Below are 25,201 nucleotides of genomic sequence, written 5' to 3' on the forward strand. Positions count from 1 at the left end.
CACTGAACATCTGAATGATGCAGAGGAGGACTAGTTGAAAGCGTTGTGGTCAGATGAGACCAAAATCAAGCTCTTTGGCATTAACGCAACTTGCCGTGTTTGGAGGAGGAGGAATACTGCCTATGACCCCTAGCACACCATCCCAACTGTCAAACATGGTGGTGGAAACATTCTACTTTGGGGGGGGGTTTCTGCTAAGGGGACAGGACAACTGCACCGCATCAAAGGGACGACAGACGGAGCAATGTACCGTCAAATCTTGGGTGAGAACCTTCTTCCCTCAGCCAGGGCATTGAAAATGGGTCGTGGATGGGTGTTCCAGCATGACAATGACCCAAAACACACGGCCAAGGCAACAAAGGAATGGCTCAAGAAGAAGCACATTAAGGTCCTGGAGTGGCCTAGCCAGTCTCCAGACCTTAATCCGATTGAAAATCTGTGGAGGGAGCTGAAAGTTCAAGTTGCCAAACATCAGCCACCAAACCTTAATGACTTGGAGAGGATCTGCCAAGAGGAGTGGGCCAAAATCCCTCCTGAGATGTGTGCAAACCTGGTGGCCAACTACAGGAAATGTCTGACCTCTGTGATTGCCAACAAGGGATTTGCCACAAAGTACTAAGTCATGTTTTTTGAAGGGGATCAAATACTTATTTCCCTCATGAACATGCAAATCAGTGCATAAGTTGTTAGAAATGCATTTCTTTTGAATTTTTTGTTGCTATTCTGTCTCTCAGTGTTACAATACACCTACCATTCAATTTTTAGACTGATCATTTCTTTGTGAGTGGGCAAACATTCAAAATTAGCAGGGGTTCAAATACTTATTTCCTTCACTGTAAGTGTGGTATTTGCATTTGGAATCTATTGCTGTGAACCTACATCATGCGTTCAAGGAGATGTCCATGCAAGTGAAACAGGCCATTGTAAGGCTTAAAAAACAAAACAAATCCATCAGAGAGATAGCAGCAACATTAGGAGTGGTTAAATCAACAGTTTGGTACATTCTGAGGAAAGAAGATCGCATTGGTGAGCTCAGCAACATAAAAAGGCATGGATGTCCACAGAAGACAATGGTGGTGGATGATCGCAGGATCCTCTCTATGGTAAAGAAATACCCATTCACAACACCCAGACAAGTGAAGGACACTCTCCAGGAGGTGTGTGTATCATTGTCAAAGTCTACAATCAAGAGAAGACTTCACGAAAGAAAATACAGAGGGTTCTCCACAAAGTGCAAACCATTCATAAGCCTGAAAAATAGAAAAGCCACATTAGACTTTGCTAAAAAAAAATCAAGAAAAGCATTTCTTGGATGGATGAAACTAAGATTAATCTGTACTAGAATGACGGGAAGAAAAAGTGTGGAGAAGGCTTGGAACAGCTCATGATCCAAAGCACACAACGTCATCTGTAAAACATGGTGGAGGCAGTGTGATGGCATGGGCATGCATGGCTTCCAGTGGCACTGGGTCATTGGTGTTTATTGATGATGTGACAGAAGACAGAAGCAGAAGGATGAATTCTGCAGTGTTTATAGATATATTGTCAGCCCTGATTCAGCCAAATGCAGCAAAGTTGATTGGACAACGCTTCACAGTACAGACGGACAATGATCCAAAACACACTGCAAAAGTAACCTAGGAGCTTTTGAAGGAAAAGAAGTGGAATATTCTACAATGGCCAATTCAATCACCTGATCTCAACCCAACTGAGCATGCATTTCACTTGCTGAAGGCAAAACTAAAGTCAGAAAGTCCCACAAAAAAAGAACAACTGAAGACAGCTGCAGTTAGAGCCTGGCAAAGCATCAGAAAGGAGGAAGCCCAGTCTTTGGTAATGTTCATGGGTTCCAGACTTCAGGCAGTCATTGCCAGTAAAGGGTTCTCAACAAAATATTAAAAATGAACATTTTATTTATGATTATATTAATTTGTCCAATTACATTTCAGCCCCTGAAAATGGAGGGACTTTGTATAAAAATGGTTGCAGTTCCTAAAATTTGTACTTGATATTTATGATCAACCCCTTGACTTAAAGCTGAAAGTCTGCACTTCAAATTCATTGGATTGTTTCATTTTAATTTATTCTGGTGGCATACAGAGTCAAAAGTGTGAAAATTGTGCCTGTGTCCAAATATATATGGACCTAACTGTATGTAGAGATGCAGTACTAAATAGAAGATGCGACCCCTTCACATGACGTATAGTCTCTGCTTATAGTTTTGTTTTTTAGATGTAGAACCAAGGCTATACTTACTTTCAAGTGTGAAAAAGGTTTCACACTTTTTTCTTCTTTATAGTCCTGCTATATGTTACCTTATTTAACTGCTTTTTGCTTGGAGTGTGTCAAGGCAAAATAGAAAAACAAATCATATGCAGTATGGGGTGTACAGCACATACACCTTTCATGTGTTTTATTCCTTTAACCACTCGCCCTCTGGAAGATTTACCCCCCTTCATAACCAGGCCATATTTTGCTGTTTGGCACTGCGCTATTTCAACTGGTAATTGTGCAGTCGTGCAATGCTGTACCCAAACGAATGTCCTTTTTTTCACACAAATAGAGCTTTCTTTTCGTAGTATTTGATCACCTCTGTGGTTTTTGCTTTGTGTGCTATAAACCAACAACCAACCAACAATTTTGAAAAAAAAACAATATTTTTCATTTTTGGTTATAAAAAATATCCAATAAACTCAAAGTTAGTCACAAATGTAGGCCAAAATGTGTTTGGTAAAAAAAAAAAATCCCAATATATGTATATTAAAGATACTGCAAGTACAGAAGAATACCTGCTGATCACCCAGAAATGCACTCAGCTCTAAATCCCTGTTGTGGGCTGATAATACACAGTCTATTTGTGGCATAAGTGGTGTCAGCCCTGCCCACTTATCTTTTTTTGTTAAACTACCCAACCACTCCTAGTCTGAGACCTTTACAACCTAAAGACTAATTGTTCAGTGGTCCAAGATAAGGACTAGGAGGGGTTTTTTATATAATATAGGAAGTTCTCAGAGGACACAGGAAAACCCTGAATTTCTGACAAGTTCAACAGATTGTTTTGCACTTATTAAACTCATATAACAAAATGCTTCCACTGGTGTACTAAACAGACCAAAAAAGAGAAGTTTTTGTTAGGGTTTACATACACTTTAAAAATGTATTTCTTATTGCGAAAACATACTTCCTGCTCTCCAGAGCTCTATGCTGGCAAAGGTTAATAATGGTTATACTTCTCATCATGTAGTAGTGAGAAAGAGAAGGGAGATGGGGATTGTCTGACCAGGTGTGTTAGATTATGGAGTGCACTAGGTAACATGGTCAATGCCTGGTGCCTATTGAACTGCACAGTCATATGAAGACAGAATGCAAACTGCTATGACAAGAATATGAAGGTAAGACTATGAAAATGAGGTTGTTGCACAATGTCTAGTTTACTGAATAGTTATTTCAAGATTTCAAATGGTAATTTTCCAATCAGATGCCTTTAGCACAATAAATCTATGTAACTTATTACAATGTAAAAATTCCCAAGATTCTGAAGTTTTTAGACAGAGGGGAAAGAGTACTGCCGAGTTTAATGAGCAAGAGCTTTTGGGTAGAAACAAGCTGTTTCTCTAGGGAGGAATATATACTTTCGCTAAGGAGCAAAAATTGTTTCACTGGGCACTTTAACACACCCTTTAAAACTGCCAAAGAAGTCCTCAGTAACACGATGTATTAGCAAGACATCGTCCCGGATCAGTGTGATGCAGTGGGATCCTTGAAGAGCCTGTTTCCACAGCTCCAGGCAAGACTGTTGAGAGCTCAGTACACTGTGTGACAACAGAAATCCAACTAGGAAAATAAATAGTTTTATGTTACTACACAGTAATGCAAAACATAAAATGATATCTCAGAGCAGACTCAACGTGTGGTAATAAATAATAGCTTATATTGCAGTGCAGTTTGTTCTTATCTTGGCCAGCAGCATCAGAATTCATTCCATTACAAACACTCTGTGGAGATTCATCTACTTTTTGGAGACCTTGACTCTCTGGGACAGCCTGAAAAGATCAGGGCTAGCTGAGCTTCTGGACAGATCACATGGGACACTCCTGCCATCCATATTGAAGCTGCAGGGACTGACCAGCTAGCTATTAGCAGAGGCTTGTTTTTAGATTTTAGAGATTACATTAACATTTTTAATTAATGTCTGGAATTGGTGCTATGCAAAATATATTTGTTTTTATTTACTTGTTTTGGATAGGTTCATTTTAATGGGAACTCTATTATATCCTAGTTACATCCAGGGCTGGTCCAAGAAGTAGGCAGAAGAGGCAGCCAACTTGGGTGCTTCAGCAGGAACAAGCATAAAAAGGGCAGAATCTGCAACCTATACTACTGAAGTACTCACAGCTCAGCTAACAGGGGAGGCGGGTTCACTTTAGCCTTTTCGCCTTGGGTGCTAAAGGACTTCATGCCAGCAATGGTTACATCTAAAGATTGTTCACTGCAGACCATCTTGTTTCCTACATATCTATATCAATGGATCTTTGTGGTACATTTGGTGAAGTTGTCCTATCAACCCTTTCTCCCGGAGCAGAATTAACACTTTTCTTGAAGTTTAAATTAATGAATCAGAATATAACAGAAAAAAACACTAGTAGGAACATTAAAACATTTTTTCTAAAAAAAAAACAAATTTTGAAAATTACATACATTTTTCATCCAAAATGAATGCCTTGGCCTGCCTCCTATTTTAAGAGTTGTATGCTAACAGCAAGTATTGCTGTAAAGGCATAAATATGTAACATTTGATGTGTTCACTCGGAGAAGAGCAGTTCTCGTAATCTCCTAATGGAAATAACAAAGGGAGGTGCTATGCTGCCAATCAACATCTGTGGGTAGGTATGAGAGGCTGAAAAAAGGAGATGTCAACGGAGGGTTTCCCCTTCACTTTGAGAAATGGAGACAACAGAAATGGCAACACTTCCACAACATTATTATAGTGTCACCGCTACAGCCCATTGGAACCACTACTCTAATCTGGAATGAGGTTTACTGTCGCATTTCAAGAATTTTGGCTGCAGATCAGTATTATGAAAGGTAAAACAGATTGATTAGAGGAAAGGATTTATACAGATGAATAAACAAATGCCCTTGACTTCTAGTTTAGAGATCTGGAAACATAACGTTATCCAAAAGGGCCAGTCTTTTACCCAACAAACTGCCAGTTTCAGTAATTTGACACAGAGATGTACAATTTTGTCTTCCTGACAGTAAACATACATTTCCCTGCTGAGTCTCCCTCTCCTAGGTTTAAGATTAACTCAAGCAAAGGCTGCTTATCAAATTGAATTATTTACCAATTGTATATTTTTACGGTATTGTTATACTGTAATATTTATTTTGTACATGTACTTTTGTGTATATTATTAATCAAAAACACTGTTGATACCCAATGTCCTTCTTTCCCTTTCATTTATTTTCTACCTGCATGAGACAGAAAACTGCCATATTAAAGTGAATAGGTGCCCAGACTATGCAGACTAAAGTATTAACATATTCTGCACAAGCAGTAAAAGCACTTTGCAAACAAGCGCTTAATCACTTCGGTAGGAATAGGCATTGAGGAGAAATTCACCTTCAAATTTTTTTTTTCAAGCAGTAAAAGCACTTTGCAAAAAAGCCCTTAATCACTTCAGTAGGTATAGGCATTGAGGAGAAATTCACCTTCAAAGTTTACAACCAAAGCAAAGAAATCTCAGCTTTTTTGCTATTAATTTTTTTTAATTGCACCAGAATTTTGGCAGCCTACCTAAGCAGTTAGAAATGGCTGAAGTCTGGACTTTAGAATCTTGGCTGTAATCATTGAGGTTCTTCAATAATGCATTAATTTACAATATAAGCAGCTAGAGAGGTCAGAAGTGGCCTGTTTTAAAATGTACTTACTGCTTGTTAAAGGGGTTGCATAAAGTAAAAGTAAAGTTTTAGCAGTGCAATCCGAATTTGCATTGCAACCAAGTTCAACGGGACCCACGTGTAAAGGAGAACCGCATGAGATTCACGCTGGCAGTATTGCAGTACAAAACGGAGCAATTTTGAACCGCAGATGTGTGATCTCAGGCTCAGGCAGAAAAGATACATTAGGAGAAATTTATCAAAACTGGATCAGACAGAATCTGGAGGAGCTGTGCATAGTAACCCATCAGCTTCTAGCTATCATTTTTAAAGCTTAAAGTGAAACTTTAGGCCACAATTAAAAATGGGCAAACAGGCAGGAATTTTAATGCAGAAGAGATATGCTTTGTCTCCTCTGCATTAAAATTACTTACCTGCCTATCCACCCCTGTACAGTGAGCTCACTGTACAAATTCAGCAATGCAGAATCTGACTGATTTCATGCACATGTGTGGTAGTGATGTCATCCTCGCCTGGCCAATGAAAGCAGCTGGTGATCGAGACAGGTTGCTCATTGAAGCAGCATTGCTGGAGCCTAGGTGAGTATAGTTCCACTTTAACTGAACCGGCTGAAGATAAAAGCTGATTAGTTACTATACACAGCTGCTCCAGTTGTAGTAAATCCTCCCACTGTATCCTTTTTTCTTCTAGAAGAAGTCTGTGATTAAAAAAAGTCTGTAAAATAATAATAAATAAAGACAAAATAACTCTATCAGGGCTTGGGCTAGGTTAGTATTAGTTGCCGTGTTATTATCATCAGTACTAGTGTTAGTGTAAGTGTATTTAGGTAGGATTAAAAAAAGAAGGTTTTATACTCATTTTTGTTTAGATTTAGTGCCACCGTCAATGCCAGTAATCGTTAGTGTATTTTAGGTGGAATAAAATAAAACAAACTGAAGTGTGCATGATTGTTTTTGGGCCCTAACACTGGTGCAAACAAAAAACAAAGCACACATGTGGTAATAAAAATTAAATAGAATAGTGTTGCGCTACTCGAACAGTATAATAATAATAAATAAATAAACAGTGCCCAAGTGTAAAAAAAGTCTTTCAGTGCTCAATCAGCCCAAAGGCAATACACTCTTGTGCTTCCAATGATAGTGCTGCACCGCAAAATGAATTCAGTGCCCTTCCACCTGAAATAGGATAACCGCTCACCACAAATAATGGACCTATGTATGAACATAGGTCTAACAAGCATGGTCATTCCATAAACGGACTCCAGATGGCAGCAAAGATCTTGTACTATACATTAACAAGGATGGTTCTAAACGATCACCCACAAGAACCTCCTCCCCACTCAGCCTCAGCATATAGGAAGAGAGAACTGCCTCCAATAGTGTAAAACCATTTAATAAGAATGAATTGTGAAAAAGAAAGTTTGCACTGACAATGTATCAGAATAAATTCACGTCATCAGCATACCACAATGAAAACTCTGAACTTCCGGTTCCCAGGTCCGTAACCGGAAGTGGTGTCACTAAGCTCCACCCCACGTGTTACGCCAATAACCCACATGGCTTCGTCAGGGAGAGTGCGCCCAGTGATGCTCATCCAATATAAACACATAGGTAACTATACCATAGCTCTATACAGTCCAAGCATACTGTTTCACAGATAAAATTCAATAACATACACATTTAAAATAATATATTAACTTTACTACATAAATATGATCTAAAATAAAAATATACATATAATATATAAAAAATGACCAATATATAAATCAGGTAATGACCCCATCTAGTGGCGAAAAAGTAAATTACACTTCTATTAAATAATAATTAGCTAAACCTCTTCTGAGATAAATAATAACCAAAATATATTTAGTAAATTAAGATATTATGATAATAATAATACTATTTAAAATATATTAAAATTATAAAATCTATAGTTATATATAAGAGGGAGGCAATTTTTTTTTCACTAATAAAACAATTAATGTCAAATTCAACGTTATGGCCCAGTGGATATAAAGTCTGCAACTCATATATCCAGTAGAATTCATGCTGACTCAGGGACCGAATTCTGTTACTACCCCTCCAATATGGATGGTATTTCTCTATTCCCCAGAATTTTAAACAAGATGGATCCCTATTATGAACCGTAGCAAAATGCCTAGATATACTATGATTTTTAAAACCTTTGGATATATTTTGGACATGTTCCCAGATTCTCTTCCAGAGGGGCCTTTTAGTTTGTCCAATATACTGAATACCACAACTACATTCCAATGCATACGCTACCATTCAGTTTTACACATAATAAAATCATTAATCTGATATTGCTTCCCATTAGTTGTTGCTAAAAAACTGGCTCATTTATGAGTAAGCCCCTTTGTTCTTTAACAACTAAAACACCTTTTACATGGAAATAACTCCTTCCCAGTGAAAAAAGAAAATTCACTTTTCTTTGGGGGATTCACCACATTCTTTGATACATGATTTTGTAATCTCACAGCTCTCCGATAAATAAACTTCAATTAACTGGTAAAATCTTTGATAAATGTTTATCAGCCAAAAGTATCGACCAATAGTTATTAAAAATCTTCTCAATCTTTTTATGTTGCGCATACCATAATCCAAAATTATTGGGCAATCATCTCTTTGTTCAATTCTTCCAGGATTATCCCTAATTACCGTATTTTTCGCCGTATAAGACGCACCTGACCATAAGACGCACCTAGGTTTTAGAGGCAGAAAACAGGAAAAAAAAAATTCTAATGGAGTGCAGACACAGTACAGGAGATGACCAGAGACTGCGGACATCACAGGGATGACCAGAGACTGCGGACAGCACAGGGATGACCAGAGACTGCGGACAGCACAGGGATGACCAGAGACTGCGGACAGCACAGGGATGACCAGAGACTGCGGACAGCACAGGGATGACCAGAGACTGCGGACAGTACAGATGACTGCTGACCTTTGGGGAGGTGGGGAGCGGGTACCTGAATTTGACAGGTACCCGCTCTTACTTCCGCAGAGTTTTTGTTTGATCTTACCTGTTCCTCGATCCAGCCGCGCGCTGTCTTCCCGGCTTCTGTAATGGCACTCGGCATGACAGCCGGGTGCCCAGTGCGCATGAGCGAGAAGCACTTGCGCTTTGTGATTGGTCCGGCGGCTTCTGGGATCTGTCATGTGTCCCAGGTACCGCCTTACCATTCACAAAAAGCACCGCTTCTTGCGCATGCGCACTGGGCACCCGGCTGCCATGCCCAGTGCCCACACTACAGAAGCCGGGAAGACAGCACGCCGCTGGATAGAGGAACAGGTAAGGTCCCGCTGCAGAGCTGAGCGGCCGGCCCGGTATTCTGACACGGCCGCAGTGGAAATACCGGACCGGCCGCTCCATATTCGCCTTATAAGACACACTGATATTTCCCCCCCAGTTTTGGGGAACAAAAAGTGCGTCTTATACGGCGAAAAATACGGTAGATCTTCTGTATGTAACTGCTCCAACTCATGTATTTTCTCTTGTATAAAGGACTCATCATAGCCTTTTTCAATAAACTTCTGGCCTATCATCTTAGCTTGATCTTGATAATCATCCTTGTTGGTACAATTTCTCCTCAATCGAACAAATTGTCCTTTGGGAACATTCATAAGCCAGGAAGCATGATGACAACTACTCAGGGGAATGTATTCATAACGATCTACTGTCTTGAAATAGTTCTTCATCTGTATGTGATCTCGTTCCACCATAATTTCCAGATCCAAAAAATTTAATTTTTAACATTCATCTCCCAGGAAAAAACAATTTTTTTTTCATTCATATTCGAACATTCAAGAAATGGTAGTAATGTATCTTTATCACCTTTCCATACCATAATAACATCATCTATTAATCTTTTGTACATCTTCAACGTACCAGGCTTATCCATGTAAATAGCTTCTCTCTCCCATTTTGTCATAAATAAATTAGCTATACTAGGTGCAAACGGGCACCCATAGCAATTACTCTAATCTGTTTAAAATAAGTGTTCTCATATCAGAAATAGTTATGGGTAAGGTAATATTCAAGACAATCGATCAAAACCTTTCGCTGGGTATAAGAAAGAGTACTAAATTCCTTTAAGGCCCACTTAACAGCTTTCCCTGCATCATGATGACCAATGATCGAATATAAAGAATTTACATCTGCTGTAACTAACATTAACGGACAACTTCCAATCTCAACAGTATCCAATAACTGGATAAGATGTTTTGTAGCACTGAAATACTTTTTTTTACACTTGGGCACTGTTTATTTATTTATTTTTCATTATTGTATTGTACAAGTAGAGCAACACTATTCTATTTAATTTTAATTTTATGGAGTGTGGGATCACTTATAAGTGCTTTTGCAGCAACTCATTTTACACTATATTTTTTGTGGTAGCGCACATTGTTCTTTATAATTATCACAAATGTGGTATTGCCATAAATATCAGGAGCAGAACCTATTTTGGGTTATTCTTTGGTAGTAGGGTCAGGGGCACGGCAAGAAATGTACAGCTAAAATTAAAAAAAATGTATATTTTACTATTTTTGGCCAGTTTTCTTTTCATACATAAAAGTCAGGGGATATACATTAACATCGAGGGCTCAATGTACACTGAAAAAAAACAAGGTATAATTTAACTGAATGCACTAAGCCAGCCTTTCTTAACCAGAGTTCCTCCAGATGTCACTAGGGGTTCCCCCAGAGGTCACGAAGGGTTGTTTGAACAGTGTCCAATTCCTGCCTCTCAGATATATAACCAATGCCACCAGAGATCTTTGTAGCTTACTGTAAGGAGAGCATTCTTCCCAAAGACCACTATGCTAATGCACCTTGAGCTGTAGATATAGCAATTTTTGGCAGGGGTTCCCTGAGACCTGAAGGTTATTTCAAGGGCTCCTCCATGTTAAAAAGGTTGAGAAAGGCTGCACTAAGCAGTGGCAAAGATATGTACAGTTTTACTAACATATGCCAAAGTTACAAAACCTGCATTTAGATGTAAAGATTTGTTTTGACCTTTATCAATTAGGAGTTATTGGTTCCTTTAGGGAGTGCTTATAAATAACTTACTTATGATCCATTTTTCCATTGTCTCAACAGATAAACATTCACAGGGCATCTAAAAAAGACATAGCAATGTAGAGTAGATGAGTATTGTATGTTTGAGATTTATCATAAATATCAAAATAAACCTAAAATTCAAATTGTATATATCATATACATGTTTACATTAACATTTGTATAACAAAATGTTAACGTGATTTTACTTTTGGCAAAAGTTGAGCCATGTATGGCAGCATTTTATTTTCAAACCTCTCTGGTTGCTTTTATGACCATCCTGACATCTGTTACCTCTAATTCTATAGCCCCCTTTCTACTCCTTATTTTTACTACCCTATTTTTTAACTCTGCGCCAAAAAGTTATGCACTAAATTTTAAATCTAAACCCACTAACTGCACAGTGCTGCACAACATATTGGTGCTTCATTAAAAAAGAAAACTTCTCAGTCTTACCGTATCTGAGGTGGAGGGAGAAATCATAGCGGCGGGATTGCTAAGGAAACTTAAGAGCTGGCTGCCTCTCCATTGATCTGCGGATTGTGATTTCCGACAGAAGAGAAAGTGCATGGACTTCAAAGCATCTGTCACACTCTAAAATGCAATTAAACAAACACAATGGTCAACTGAACTGAGCCTGAAATATTTTACAACATTTGGAATTATGTAATAATTTATAAACAATTGAACTCTGAAGTTTTTAAAACATTGAATCCTGTCATAATTCATTAAAACTAACCAAATGTATTTTTACACACAGCTCAGTACTTCTATCTGTCTTGATATAAGCCTCTTATAATTCATATCACTAGAGCTGTAAGTGGAAAGCCAGTTACAGGAGCCAATCAGATTACTGCATTGCACAGTGCTATTCATCTTACATTGATAGTAGGAGAGAGCAGAGTTATAACAACATCAGTGTACTGCTGATACTTCACTGTCCAATCATAGATTGGGACAGGTCACGGATCCTGTATTGCCAAACTGCAGAGAGGAAAAAGGGAGGCAGGATCTGGAAGTAATGTCTAGAACGGGTGCCTGTTTCACAGCATGGATGAATAATATACTGCTTGGATGACTGTAATACATGGAAAAAAACTGTATGCTCATATGAACAGGGCCTTGGCTCACTGGCTTGGTAGTAGTAGACCAACAGAGTGCCATAAAATGTGAATGCTGCAGAGCAAAAGCCACATCAACCTCCGAGAATTTCTGGTAAAAAAAAAATCCTTACTGATGTGGCACCAGAACTCACCAAGGCAATACAGTTCTGATACCCATGCATTGCAGAGCACCACAAAGCACAGTAATGCACTACACTATGTTGTGGTGTGCTGCATTAGAAAAAACGTTGCATTTTTCCTTTTTTTTTTTTTGTCCATTCAAAGTGCACTCACACAGAATCTACTTCAAACCATAGAGGAAAAAATGGGTTACAAAGAAATGAGGGGTTTTAATATATGACAAAGCGACATAAACAGACAATAAATAAAGACCAAGCTGTGTTTTTAACTTTGGCGTGTTTGTGTAGCCTGGAAATTTGCTTTGCAGAGACACACATGAAACAACACAACAAAAGAAGCTGCTGGAGTCAGTTGGTATCCTTTTTACACCTCCACTCCAAACAAATGCTGGCTTATTTTCTGTGTACATATACCAAAATCAAATGTTATTTGTTTGTATCTTTTTACCTACAAAAGTACCTATTTATTTCCTATACTTTTCAAATCTGGCCTAAAGATCTAAAGATGGCTATACATGGAGTTCATGATGAACCAGCCTATATCTGCTCATTGGATGGTCCTGTTGGCCTCCTCCTGCCTGACATCCTTCAACTGAAAAATTGAAGAAGTCGGGCAGAAAATTGTTTGTCAAATAGCATTTGCATCCAATCAGATGCAGGCACTGTTTAGGTATTTAGATAGAGATTTAGCCAGCTATCTGTCAAAGACAATGGTTACAGCAGGTGATTCATTTGTCCATGCTGTGTAATGTGGCATGAGGAATCTGTTGGACCTGTCCCATTCAGTCTGCAGAAAAAAATCTATGTGTATGACCAGCTTAAGACTTTGCTAAAACTGCATTGGATGTAAAAGAGCATCCAATCTAGATTTGCAGCTTAGCTCAACTTTTCAACCAGCAGTGTGGAGGGTGGGACAGGGTTTTCTAAAAGAAACTCTAGAAAATAATAGGTAGCCATGGTCTACATGCTGCAGCCAGTTTTCAGCTCATGGTGCCTTACCAGACTATCCCCTTCATCTATGTTGTGCAAGGGCCTATCTGGTTGGATAAAAAATGGTTGAATAGGTAGTTAAGTCCTTGTATTACAATTTAGTTAATCTAGGAAAGATTGGAAATTCTACAAAAAAATATATTAAATGGTTGGGGGAATGCGTTTTGTGCACCAGCACGTTATCAAAGGGTAACGTGCTGGTGCATGAAACGCGCTAGGGAGGAGCCAGGGTGGTGACGTCACGCCGCACAGGCCACGTGTTAGGCCGGTGGCCATCTTAAATGCTGTTTGACCACAATGTGAGTGCTTTGAATTTTTGCATCTACTTCTGCTTGGCAACCAACCATTAATAAAATACTACAGTATTAGCAATTTCTGTTTGGGCTCGTTTGATTGCAAGCCCCCCCCCCTTCAAGGTGGATTCTTGTTCTGCTCTGCATCTGCCATTGTGAGTGGTCCCCCTAGTGGTTAGATACGATACCTGTTACCTGGAGAGTGATCCCCCTGGTGGATGGCTGAGTGATTCCTGATCCATGGAGATTGATGACCATATGATAACATGTCTTTCGGTCGGTTGGCCAGTTGACCCTTGGATACTCATCTTTCCATACCCAGGGGACCAGGAGTGGTTTAAGTACTCAAATGCACATAATATTGCGCTATCTGGTTAGTGCAATATACACTTATTTATACATCGCTGGAGTCACGTTTCCTTCACCCCCTATAAAGTTTGGGACTTATGTGCTTATATATATTACTGCATTACTAAGTTCAACACTTGCACAGTTAACGTCCACAGCCATTCATTGCACTTGAATTACTTTAGCGCTGTTTAGCGCAACTTTATTTGCTTATGTTACATGTGTCATTCTTTTAGCGCTGCATACATTTATTAGAATACATACTACAACAGGTAACATATAAACCAAAGTTAAACAAACAGTAGAGAAATTTGATGATTTAGAGCAGTTTTTGTCCAATTAAAATGTCCTTCTTTTTAAATATGAAGTATAGTGTATACTGTATATACACTGCTCAAAAAAATTAAAGGAACACATTTTTATCAAAGTATAGCATCAAGTCAAGTAAACTCCTGGGATATTGATCTGGTCAGTTAAGTAGCAGAGGGGGTTGTTAATCAGTTTCAGCTGCTTTGGTATTTATTAAATTAACAACAGGTGCACTAGATAGGCAACAATGAGACGGCCCCCCAAAACAGGAATGCTTTTATACAGTAGGTGGAAGCCACTGACATTTTTTCCCTAGTCATCTATTCTGACTGTTTTTCACTAGTTTTACATTTGGCTAGGGTCAATGTCACTACTGGTAGCATGAGGCGATACCTGCACCTTACAGCGGTTGCACAGGAAATCCAACTCCTCCAGGATGACACATCAATATGTGCCATTGCCAGAAGGTTTTCTGTGTCTCCCAGCACAGTCTCAAGAACATGGAGGAGATTCCAGGAGACAGGCAGTTACTCTAGGAGAGCTGGACAGGGCCGTAGGTCCTTAACCTATCAGCAGGACCGGTATCTGCTCCATTGTGCAAGGTGGAACAGGATGAGCACTGCCAGAGCCCTACAAAATGACCTCCAGCAGGTCACTGGTGTGAATGTCTCTGAAACAATCAGAAACAGACACTGCCCAGCACCATAGAGCTCGATCGGCATTTGCCATTGAACACCAGAATTGGTAGGCCCACCACTGGCACCCTGTGCTTTTTACAGATGACAGCAAGTTCACCCTGAGCACATGTGACAGACGTGAAAGGGTCTGGAGAAGCCATGGAGAATGTTATGCTGCCTGTAACATCGTTCAGCATGACTGTTTTGATGATGGATCAGTGATAGTCTGGGGAGGCATATCCATGGAAGGATGCGCAGACCTCTACAGGCTAGACAATGGCACACTGACTGCCATTAGGTATTGGGATGAAATCTTTGGACTCATTGTCAGACCCTACGATGGTGTAGTGGGTCCTGGGTTCCTCATGGTGCACAACAATGTCCGGCCTCATGTGGCGAGAGTATGCAGGCAGTTCCTGGAGGATGAAGGAATTAATACCATTGAATGGTCCCCACGCTTGCCTGACCTAAATCCAATAGAACACCTCTGGGATATCATGTTTCGGTCCATCCAACGCCACCAGGTTGCACCTCAGACTGTCCAGGAGTTCAATCATGCCCTTGTCCAGATCTCAGAGGAAATACCCCAGGGCACATACATCGTCTCATTAGGAACATGTCCCGACGTTGTCAGGCATGCATACCAGCACGTGGGGGCCATACAAACTACTGAGTACTGACTTGCTGCAATGAAACTTCATTAAAATGGACTAGTCTGCTGAATCATCTTTTCACTTTGATTTTCAGGGTGTCTTTGAATTCAGTCCTCTGTAGGTTGATAATTTTCATTTCCATCAAACAATGGGGCATCCTTATGTTCCTAACACATTACCCAGTCCTTATAAGTATAGATATCCAGCATATTTTTCCCCATTGAGATATACATATATATACAGTGCTCAGTATAAGAAGTACACCCCAACAGATTTGTCAGAAAACCTTAACTTTCCTTTCAGAATCAACATTTTCTATGGGACACTATACTACAAAATACACCCACAAATGCGGGCCATTGATTGCAAACAAGATTTCTTCATTTGCACACAGAAAAAAATATTTTTCCTAACAAATTCATTCAAGACCATGTTGTAAAATGAATACACCCCAATGAAAGTCTTAGAAGCAAAGCTAAATTTTAGAAAACAAAATCCAAATTAACAAGAATTTAACTACAGGTGAGTCTAATTATTCATTAAACAGGTGTCCAGCAGACAGTTGATTATAAGTCCCCAGTCATACTGGAATGCGAATTGGCATGCAATTTACATGCCATGCGACTTGCAAATTGCATGCCAAGTCGCACCCTATTGTCCGCAATTACAGCGGTCATATCGGTTCCAACTTGGTCGCAGCCGCACTGATTTCTAAAGTAGTACTTTTGGTGCGATCTGTATAGATATCTGTGTCAGATGTCTTGCAAATCGCACCTGAAATCAGCATGTCATCCGACTTTGAAATTGTGTGACTTCACTGTAAGTCGCACAATTTCATAGTCGGGTTTGGTGTGACCGGGGTGTAGAAGGTCATAACTTAACAAAGAAAACCCCTTACCATTTCATGCTGTCAGCAATGGCACCACATGGAAGAAAAATGTCACAAGGCCTGAGAAAGAAAATAATTTCTTTACACAAGAAAGGTGAAGGCTGGAAGATCAGCAAAGCTTCACTTATCAGTCAGAACACTGTATCAAAAGACATGATATCCCAGAGGTGTTCTACTGAATTTCGGTCAGGCAAGCGTGGGGCCCATTCAATGGTATCAATTCCTTTATCCTCCAGGAACTGCCTGCATACTCCAGCCACATGAGTTTGGGCATTGTCATGTACCAGGAGGAATCCAGAACCCCTGCACCAGTGAAGGGTCTCACAATGGGTCCAAGGATTTCATCCTGATACCTAATGGCAGTCGGGATGCCATTGTCTAGCCTGTAGAGGTCTGTGCATCCCTCCATGGACATGCCTCCCAAGGCCATCATTGACCCACTGCCTGAACGATATTACAGGCAGCATAATGTTCTCCACGGCATCTCCAGACCCTTTCACATCTGTCACAAGTGCTCAGGGTGAAACTGCTGTCATCTGTGAAAAGCACAGCGCACCAGTGGTGGACCTGCCAATTCTGGTGTTCAATGGCAAATTCCAATCGAGCTCATTGGCGCTTAGCAGTGAGCACAGGGCCCACCAAAGGACATCGGGCCCTCAGGCCACCTTCATTAAGTCTGTTTCTCATTGTTTGGTCAGAGACATTCACATCAGTTGCTTGCTGGAGGTCACTTTATAGGGCTCTGGCAGTGCTCATTCTGTTTCTCCTTGCACATTGGAGCAGATACCGGTCCTGATGGGTTAAGGACCTTCTACGGCCCTGTCCAGCTCTACTAGAGTAACTGCATGTCTCCTAGAATCTCCTCCATGCTCTTGAGTCTGTGCTGGGAGAAACAGAAAACCTTCTGGCAATGACACGTATTGATGTGCCATCCTGGAGGAGTTGGACTGCCTGTGCAACCTGGGGATCATCATGCTACCAGTAGTGACACTGACCCTAGCCAAATGCAAAACTAGTAAAAAAAGATGAGTAGGGAAAAATATGTCAGTGGCCTCTGTAGCAATCGTACGTACAAATATGGACGCGAACATCCATTTTGCTAAAGATCCTCTATCTTGTGTCATTCTCACTCCAAATCAGTCCCCCCCTCCCCTTTTTGTTGAATGGCATGTGGTCTGGTGTGGCTGAGTTCAAGAGTGCACAGGGCACATCTGGATACACTTCATAGTTGTAAACCCAATTAGCTGATGCCATGGTGTCTGTCCGACTCTTGCTCTGAGCTGCTCGTAAAGCTATAACCCTCCCAGTCACTGGACTTGAAAGCATTCCGGAATAGCAGTAAAACATACATCTCATTTGGAAACCAGTTTTTCATACAATCTCATAACTTCTTGTAGGAAATACATACAATAAAACAAAACATATATTCAGACAGGTCAGTTTAATGCGAGTCACCTGATACCTTACATCCCTAGATTACGTCTACCCGATTACGAGAGCAGAAAGCAACATCTCCTTAACCGGCCCAAGCAAATATGTCATATTTGGTGTTTGGACGTTCAGAATATCATTCTGCATATTATCCTACTAGTGGATAGGATGCTACTTGTACCTATGGAAGGTTATTGACCATAATATAAACTGCGAGGGATTTGGTCATAGCCTGAGTTCCCCGCCTAAGCACCCCTCCCCAAATGAGGCGATTGGTTCTCTGCTTTAAGGAGACATCCTGATGGGTTCCTAGAAAAAGGCTGTTATGCCTGGGGAAGGATGATGAAGAGATCTCCCTTTTAACATCAGGAACCAACTTTGGGAGCAACGGTACCCTTTTGTTCAGGACACTTGAACGCTGCTTAAACCAGGACTTCTACAAGTATTCTACCGTCTTAAACTTCTTTATTTATCTCGCTGCTGTGTTATTGCTCTCTGTATTTATATATATATATACAGTGGGGCAAAAAAGTATTTAGTCAGCCTCCAATTGTGCAAGTTCTCCCAGTTAAAAAGATGAGAGAGGCCTGTAACTGGCATCATAGGTAGACCGCAACTATGAGAGACAAAATGAGAAAAAAAATCCAGACAATCACATTGGCTGATTTGAAAAGAATATATTTGCAAATTATGGTGGAAAATAAGTATTTGGTCACCTACAAACAAGCAAGATTTCTGACTCTCATAGACCTGTACCTTCTTCTTTAAGAGGCTCCTCTGTCCTGCACTCATTACCTGTATCAATGGCATCTGTTTGAACTTGTTATCAGTATAAAAGACACCTGTCCACAACCTCAAACAGTCACACTCCAAACTCCACTATGTTGAAGACCAAAGAGCTGTCGAAGGACACCAGAAACAAAATTGTAGACCTGCACCAGGCTGGGAAGACTGAATCTGCAATAGGCAAGCAGCTTGAAGTGAACAAATCAACTGTGGGAGCAATAATTAGAAAATGGAAGACATTCAAGACCACTGATAATCTCCCTCGATCTGGGGCTCCACGCAAGATCTCACCCCGTGGGGTAAAAATGACCACAAGAACAGTGAGCAAAAATCCCAGGACCACATGGGGGGACCTAGTGAATGACCTGCAGAGAGCTGGACAAACGTAATAAAGGCTACCATCAGTAACACACTACGCCGCCAGGGACTCAGATCCTGCAGTGCCAGACGTGTCCCCCTGCTTAAGCCAGTACATGTCCGGGCCCGTCTGAAGTTTGCTAGAGAGCATTTGGATGATCCAGAAGAGGATTGGGAAAATGTCATATGGTCAGATGAAACCAAAATAGAACTGTTTGGTAGAAACACAACTCGTCGTGTTTGAAGGAGAGAGAATGCTGAGTTGCATCCAAAGAACACCATACCTACTGTGAAGCATGGGGATGGCAACATCATGCTTTGGGGCTGTTTCTCCACAAAGGGACAAGGACGACTGATTCATGTACAGGACAGAATGAATGGGACCATGTATCGTGAGATTTTGAGTGCAAACCTCCTTCCATCAGCAAGGGCATTGAAGATGAAACATGGCTGGGTCTTCCAACATAACAATGATCCCAAACTTACCGCCCGGGCAACGAAGGAGTGGCTTCGTAAGAAGCATTTCAAGGTCCTGGAGTGGCCTAGCCAGTCTCCAGATCTTAACCCCATAGAAAACCTTTGGAGGGAGTTGAAAGTTCGGGGGAGTGACAGCCCCAAAACATCACTGATCTAGAGGAGATCTGCATGGAGGAATGGGCCAACATATCAGCAACAGTGTGTGCCAACCTTGTGAAGACTTACAGGAAACGTTTGACCTCTGTCATTGCCAACAAAGGATATATACCAAAGTATTGAGATGAACTTTTGATATTGACCAAATACTTATTTTCCACCATAATTTGCAAATAAATTCTTTCCAAATCAGCCAATGTGATTGTCTGGATTTTTTTTCTCATTTTGTCTCTCATAGTTGAGGTCTACCTATGATGCCAATTACAGGCCTCTCTCATCTTTTTAAGTGGGAGAACTTGCACAATTGGTGGCTGACTAAATACCTTTTTTGCCTTACTGTATATTGGCTACATCTTTTTCTGTAAGTATTTTTATTGCACCATTTTGACCTTTTTAGTAATAAATCCTATTTCCTGAAAAGTGTTGAACTGTTTCTAAAGCTCTTTAATGCAAACTAAGAATCCCTGTCTCTGAAGAGCGCTACTGTGTGTTTTGAACTTCTCCATACATCTGCCTACGGTGACAGTGTGTATACAGACGCTTATTCAAACATCACAGTGTTACTGCTAAGATTGTTACGCATGTGACAGCGCAGTTTTAGATTGGCTAGTCCTTCGGTCACAAGTTGGTGAGAAGGGCTGGGGGTCTGACACCACGCCCGTCACAGTCTCCACCTGCAAACCCATTCCTGTTTTGGGCGGTTGCCTCATTGTTGCCCATCTAAACACCAAAGCAGCTGAAACTGATTAACAACCCCCTCTGCTACTTAACCGATCAGATCAATATCCCGGGGGTTTAATTGACTTGATGTTATACTCTGCTTAAAAAGTGTTACTTTAATTTTTTTGAGATATATATATATATATATATATATATATATACACACACACACACATACATTCTTATACACATACAGTGTGTGAAAACATATAAAACATGCACCTAAAATCAAGTGCACCTACTTCATATACATGTGAATAACTGAATGGCAGATCATTAAAGGAACAAATCCTAAAGCTGTATTTTTTTATTATTTAACTTTAGTTTAAATTATGTTTAATGATTTGCCAATCGGTTATTCACTTTTACATAAAGAAAGTGTACTTGATTTTGGGCGATGGTTTTTTAAGTGTTTGGTTACATATACATGAGAGTGAATTTATTATTTGAGCTATACCTTTCTAGGTAGACAGCACAGACGTTTAATATGAACATTTATACAACAAAACATGAAAATGGATTAGGTAAACTGTGCCATCACAGGGGAATAGTAGAGTGGAGAAGAATACTTACCTTAGTATGAGGTCCAAATTCTTCACTTAGCTTTTTTAGTGGGTTGTCATACTCCAGTAACATTTGTCCCAGCCGTGCATATGAAGGTTCACTGCAGAGAAAGTATTTCCAAAACTCATTAGTAGTTTTAATGGATCGTCTTGGTACAGCATGTGTGCTGTGTGGCAGAGCTATTTAAATCTCAGGAAAATGTAGACAGTAAAAGAAATCCTCTGGCACATAAAACAGCTCCCTTATATGTATTTCACCTGTGCTTTTAGCTGTTTGCCTGGTGTTTAATTTTAAAAGAGTAGTATAGCCAAAGGTTTTTTCTCTCTTGTGGGTTGCAGGAGTGCACTCTGGCTCTCCTGTGACTCAGAGTCAGTTTATAGTGGGCATCCCCAGGCTCTGGAAGGATCCTGACAATATTGTTGGGATCCACCCAGCTGCCTGATTGACAGCTGATTCTGGCTCTCAGCATGCAGCTGACAGCTGAAGCCACCTGTACCTGCCCCATCTCCAGCCCAATGCTTAGGTGAGACCTGGAGGAGCAGAGTGGAGAGCAGTGACTGACAGACTGAGAACTGAGCAATCAATAGTCATGTGATCGCTCAGTTCTTGGGCTTAGAGCAGATGTGGGAAAGCTGTAGCATCACACCTACTCTGCAGCATTTATGTATTTTTATTTTTTTCATAAACTGATAATTTTACTGATAAATAAGAGCAGTTTGGTTTCCCTTCTCCAATAAAAACAGAAAAATCCACTGTCCTTGGCAAAAAGGTTCTCAAGCTTTTTGGAAAATGTCTTTGTGTGATTAGCTTTGCTTCTAAAGATCAGAATTAGCACAATTCAACACAGTACAGCTGTCATAAGCAGTTTGAAACATTCTGTGGCATTTGTTGGCCATCATTTCAATAGAAATTTCAATAGACAGCACAGAAAACAGACAAATTATTTCCTTTAATCAAACCTTGAAGTGGTACAGGGCAGCAGTTGTGGGAGTGTGGTACTGTACTGGAATGCTATTCCTAACACCAGTGTTTCTCAACCTTTTTTCAATCAAGGCACCCTTTAAGATTATGGACAGTCCCGTGGCACCCTTTAAAATTATGGTCAATCTTGAGGCACCCCATTTTAGAATGGGGTGCCTCAAGACTGTCCATAATTTTAAAGGGTGCCTCGTGACTATCCATAATTTTAAAAAGGCACCCCATTCTAAAATGTGAAAACCTATTCTAATAGTTTTATATAACGCAGCAACGTCCACACATGTAGGACACCCAACGTTAGGCGATTTATTCTTCCAGAGCAAACACACTTTTGCACACTGGTACTGACTAGTATTCCAATATTTCTCTTCCCCCTCAGTATTTCCCCATCACTGAGCTAATGTGATCCCAGCACTGATGGAGAGGGGCAGGGGAGGGTCAAACTAGGATGCTGTGCATGCAGCTGACATCCTCATTATCAGCTGATGATGCCATTGGTTGTCAGGACACTGATGGCTAGAAGGTCCTAAATGGTGTGCAATGAAAATTTGCGACTTTGTGTAACTAAAAAGTAGGCTTTTTCCACCTGCTGGCCTGTATACAAGTTTTGGGCAATTTTTAGACATTTTGCCAAGGCACCCCTGAAGAAGCCTCAAGGCACCCCAGGGTGCCTGGGCAACCTGGTTGAGAAAAGCTGCTTCACATTAACTACCTAGTGGCAAATAATAATTAAAAATTAAACTCTCAGGCTGCAGGCTAGGTTTACTGAAAATAAGCCACTGTCAGCTGTATTTATGGAAAAGTCATTTTGCTCTTTTTAAAAGTTACACTTTTAAATTCAATAAAATAAATGAAAATGACAAGAAATAAAAGAAAATGACACGAAATATGTTTTTATCAAGATTGACAGTTGCTGAATTTTTAAATCTCAATCAACATGCCATCAATTTTGGATGTTATGTGCCCATGTATTTTCCATAACAGTATACAGTTACCATCTGGCTTTAAAATATCTGCCTATGGTGACCCTGACACTAACTTCCGTCAGGAAACTATTCCAATCTTTGCTTTGTAAGAGAATTATGGCTCCTGTCAGATGTTGAGTTCTCTGCTGGTGCTTTCCATTATGATTATTTCACTACAGAACACCTGAGCTGGCAGGAGGGACCCGGATACAACTGGAACCATTGGATATCAACAGTGGTCATACTGTAGCTCTGCAAGGTAGTGAAGATTAGAGTCGCCAGCCACTGGACAGTTAAAGTGGAACTAAACCCTCCTATTTATTACAGCCAAGAAGCTGCCTATCTTAGCCTCTGCTTGAACTGTAGTTGCCTGTGGTCAGTTATGGCACCAGTTTGTTGATGGTTTGACAGTTCGCAAAGGGCAGAAGCAACTGTGACAGCATTGTTCAAGGTATACCTTGAACGTAACAGTTTTTAGGAAATTGAAGGGTTTAGTTCTGCTCCAAGTATACTTCTTTTTCAGACTGTACTTAGTTTTAATCTATTAGTGACAGGTTCATTTAAAGCAGATATTTATATCCAAACTGTCGTGTAAAAATGCATGGGCACATCACATACAATCCAAAATTGATGGCATTTGACTGAGATGTAAATATTGAGCAACTGTCATTCTTGATTTTAAAAAACTAAAATCTTTACTTTGCTTAAAATTGTATTAAACCCAAAAATGTATCACAGCAGCTTACCAATTATTAGATTTGGTGGCTGCAATTGCCTCCCTTTTTTCCTTTATTTTCACCTGATGATCCTGTCAGTAAAGTCTGTAATTGTTCAACATCTTTAACAGAACAAGCTGTCCAACAAAAGTGACAGTTAGAGAGTTAAAAATATTTAACACTGACAGGGGTGCTTACAATGGCCAGTTTTTATGCATTTATTTAAAGCCTATACCCCAAAAGGCAAAAAAATGGTTGCTGTAATTGCTTAAAAAGTGGTAGCTGGATTCATCTTAATTTTTTTTAGTCAAGTTTATCTAAATTTGTTGGTGCATCTAGCACAGATTGACAATGCTGCTTCCCAAAGGTGGCTCTGTTGTCCCTCCATCAAGAGTGGAGACGCCCTCAGATAGTAAATGTGTTATTGGCCATATCACCATGTGAAATTAGATAGAAAAAGCCTAAAAAAGAAAAGTACACAGCCATCACATTTTAGGATTGGTAAGCTTGTTTTTGGGTTTAATACTGCCTTAACTAAATTGCTGTCACAGTTCCCTTCACCCGAATCTCTTCCTTGAGTGGAGACTGGTGATTCCGTGCTACAGTTTGTCCCCACCACCAACTAGTCCCCTCCACGTGACCCATCTCCTCTTTAATGAAAAAGATAGGAAACTCAGGACCCGTTGCTTCAAGTGACCATGGGGTTAGATAAGTAAAAGGGGGCTTTTAGGTAGCTCTTTTTTGAACCTAGTAATTAGTTGGAGGAGGAGGTAAATGGTAGTGAGGAAAAGTACATTCCTCAAGAATAGGCCCAAAGACTGGAAGTCCGAGAGTCCCAAAATGTAGGGTGCCTAATTATGCAAACACTCACACCAGTTCACAATTTATGTCTCTTTTCCTCCGATCCTTAAACCACTAACAAACACTATTAGAGAAAGTAAATCTCAGTATGTTACTACTTATTTCACTGGCTTACTGAAGCCCAAGAAACATCATATGAAAATTAACACCTATTTAGTGCCTGTCATTAAATGCTTATTTATGAAAGTATTCCTTTATAAAAAATAAAAAGTCTAATATTTTTTTGAATTGACACATCTGTTATTTTAAGGTATCTGGTGAGAAGACAGAAGGAATGTTCCAGTGTATGTCTAAGTATATTTCTGCCTCTTCCTAATTCATGTTTTATGTTTAGTCTATGTGCTGTGTGTTACCTACCTCTGACCCTGCAGCATCTCAGAGGCGCAGTTGTAAAGAGCAACAAGTAACTTTCGATCATCAATCCTTGAGATCAGCATGATGACAGAGAAGTATGTCACTATTAGGTCCAGGTAGCTCTTCGTGAAGTTGTAATTTATATTCTGCAAGTTTGTCACACAGGAAATAATGTTATTTACCAATTGTAATCTTGTCTCTAAAGATGGTCATACACTAGGAGATTTTTGAACAAACGTGCAAGTATTTGTACTAAAATTCTCAATACATTCCATGGCTTAATGAATGTCATTCAAATGTACTTAAAAATTTTGTTTGCATGTAACATTTGAGTTTGAAAAGAATGGAGTTTCCCATTTTTGTGGCCAGGAGATTACATCACAAGATATATTTGCTCACTTTTTTCGCTATACTTTACCCCTGACGAAGCTCTACTTTTGAGCGAAACATGCAG

At 40.0% G+C, this 25,201-nt stretch overlaps 1 protein-coding gene across 2 annotated transcripts in view; it reads right to left on the reverse strand.

Moving 5' to 3' along the window:
* Nucleotides 1-25,201, reverse strand: part of NCKAP1L (NCK associated protein 1 like) — a 294,538-nt gene that overhangs the window by 227,064 nt on the left and 42,273 nt on the right. For both annotated transcript variants that reach the window (XM_089691400.1, XM_089691401.1), the window contains exons 5-9: nucleotides 24,751-24,893; nucleotides 20,883-20,973; nucleotides 11,437-11,574; nucleotides 10,993-11,041; nucleotides 3,678-3,834 (exon numbers count right to left, since the gene is read on the reverse strand). In XM_089691400.1, the coding sequence (XP_089547526.1) occupies nucleotides 3,678-3,834; nucleotides 10,993-11,041; nucleotides 11,437-11,574; nucleotides 20,883-20,973; nucleotides 24,751-24,893 (578 nt within the window). The remainder of the gene's footprint in view (nucleotides 1-3,677; nucleotides 3,835-10,992; nucleotides 11,042-11,436; nucleotides 11,575-20,882; nucleotides 20,974-24,750; nucleotides 24,894-25,201) is intronic.

This window comes from Staurois parvus, unplaced genomic scaffold (genome assembly GCF_062004578.1).
Source record: "Staurois parvus isolate SC_StPar_1 unplaced genomic scaffold, SC_StPar_1.0 ptg000562l, whole genome shotgun sequence".
NCBI classification, from domain to species: Eukaryota; Metazoa; Chordata; class Amphibia; order Anura; family Ranidae; genus Staurois; species Staurois parvus.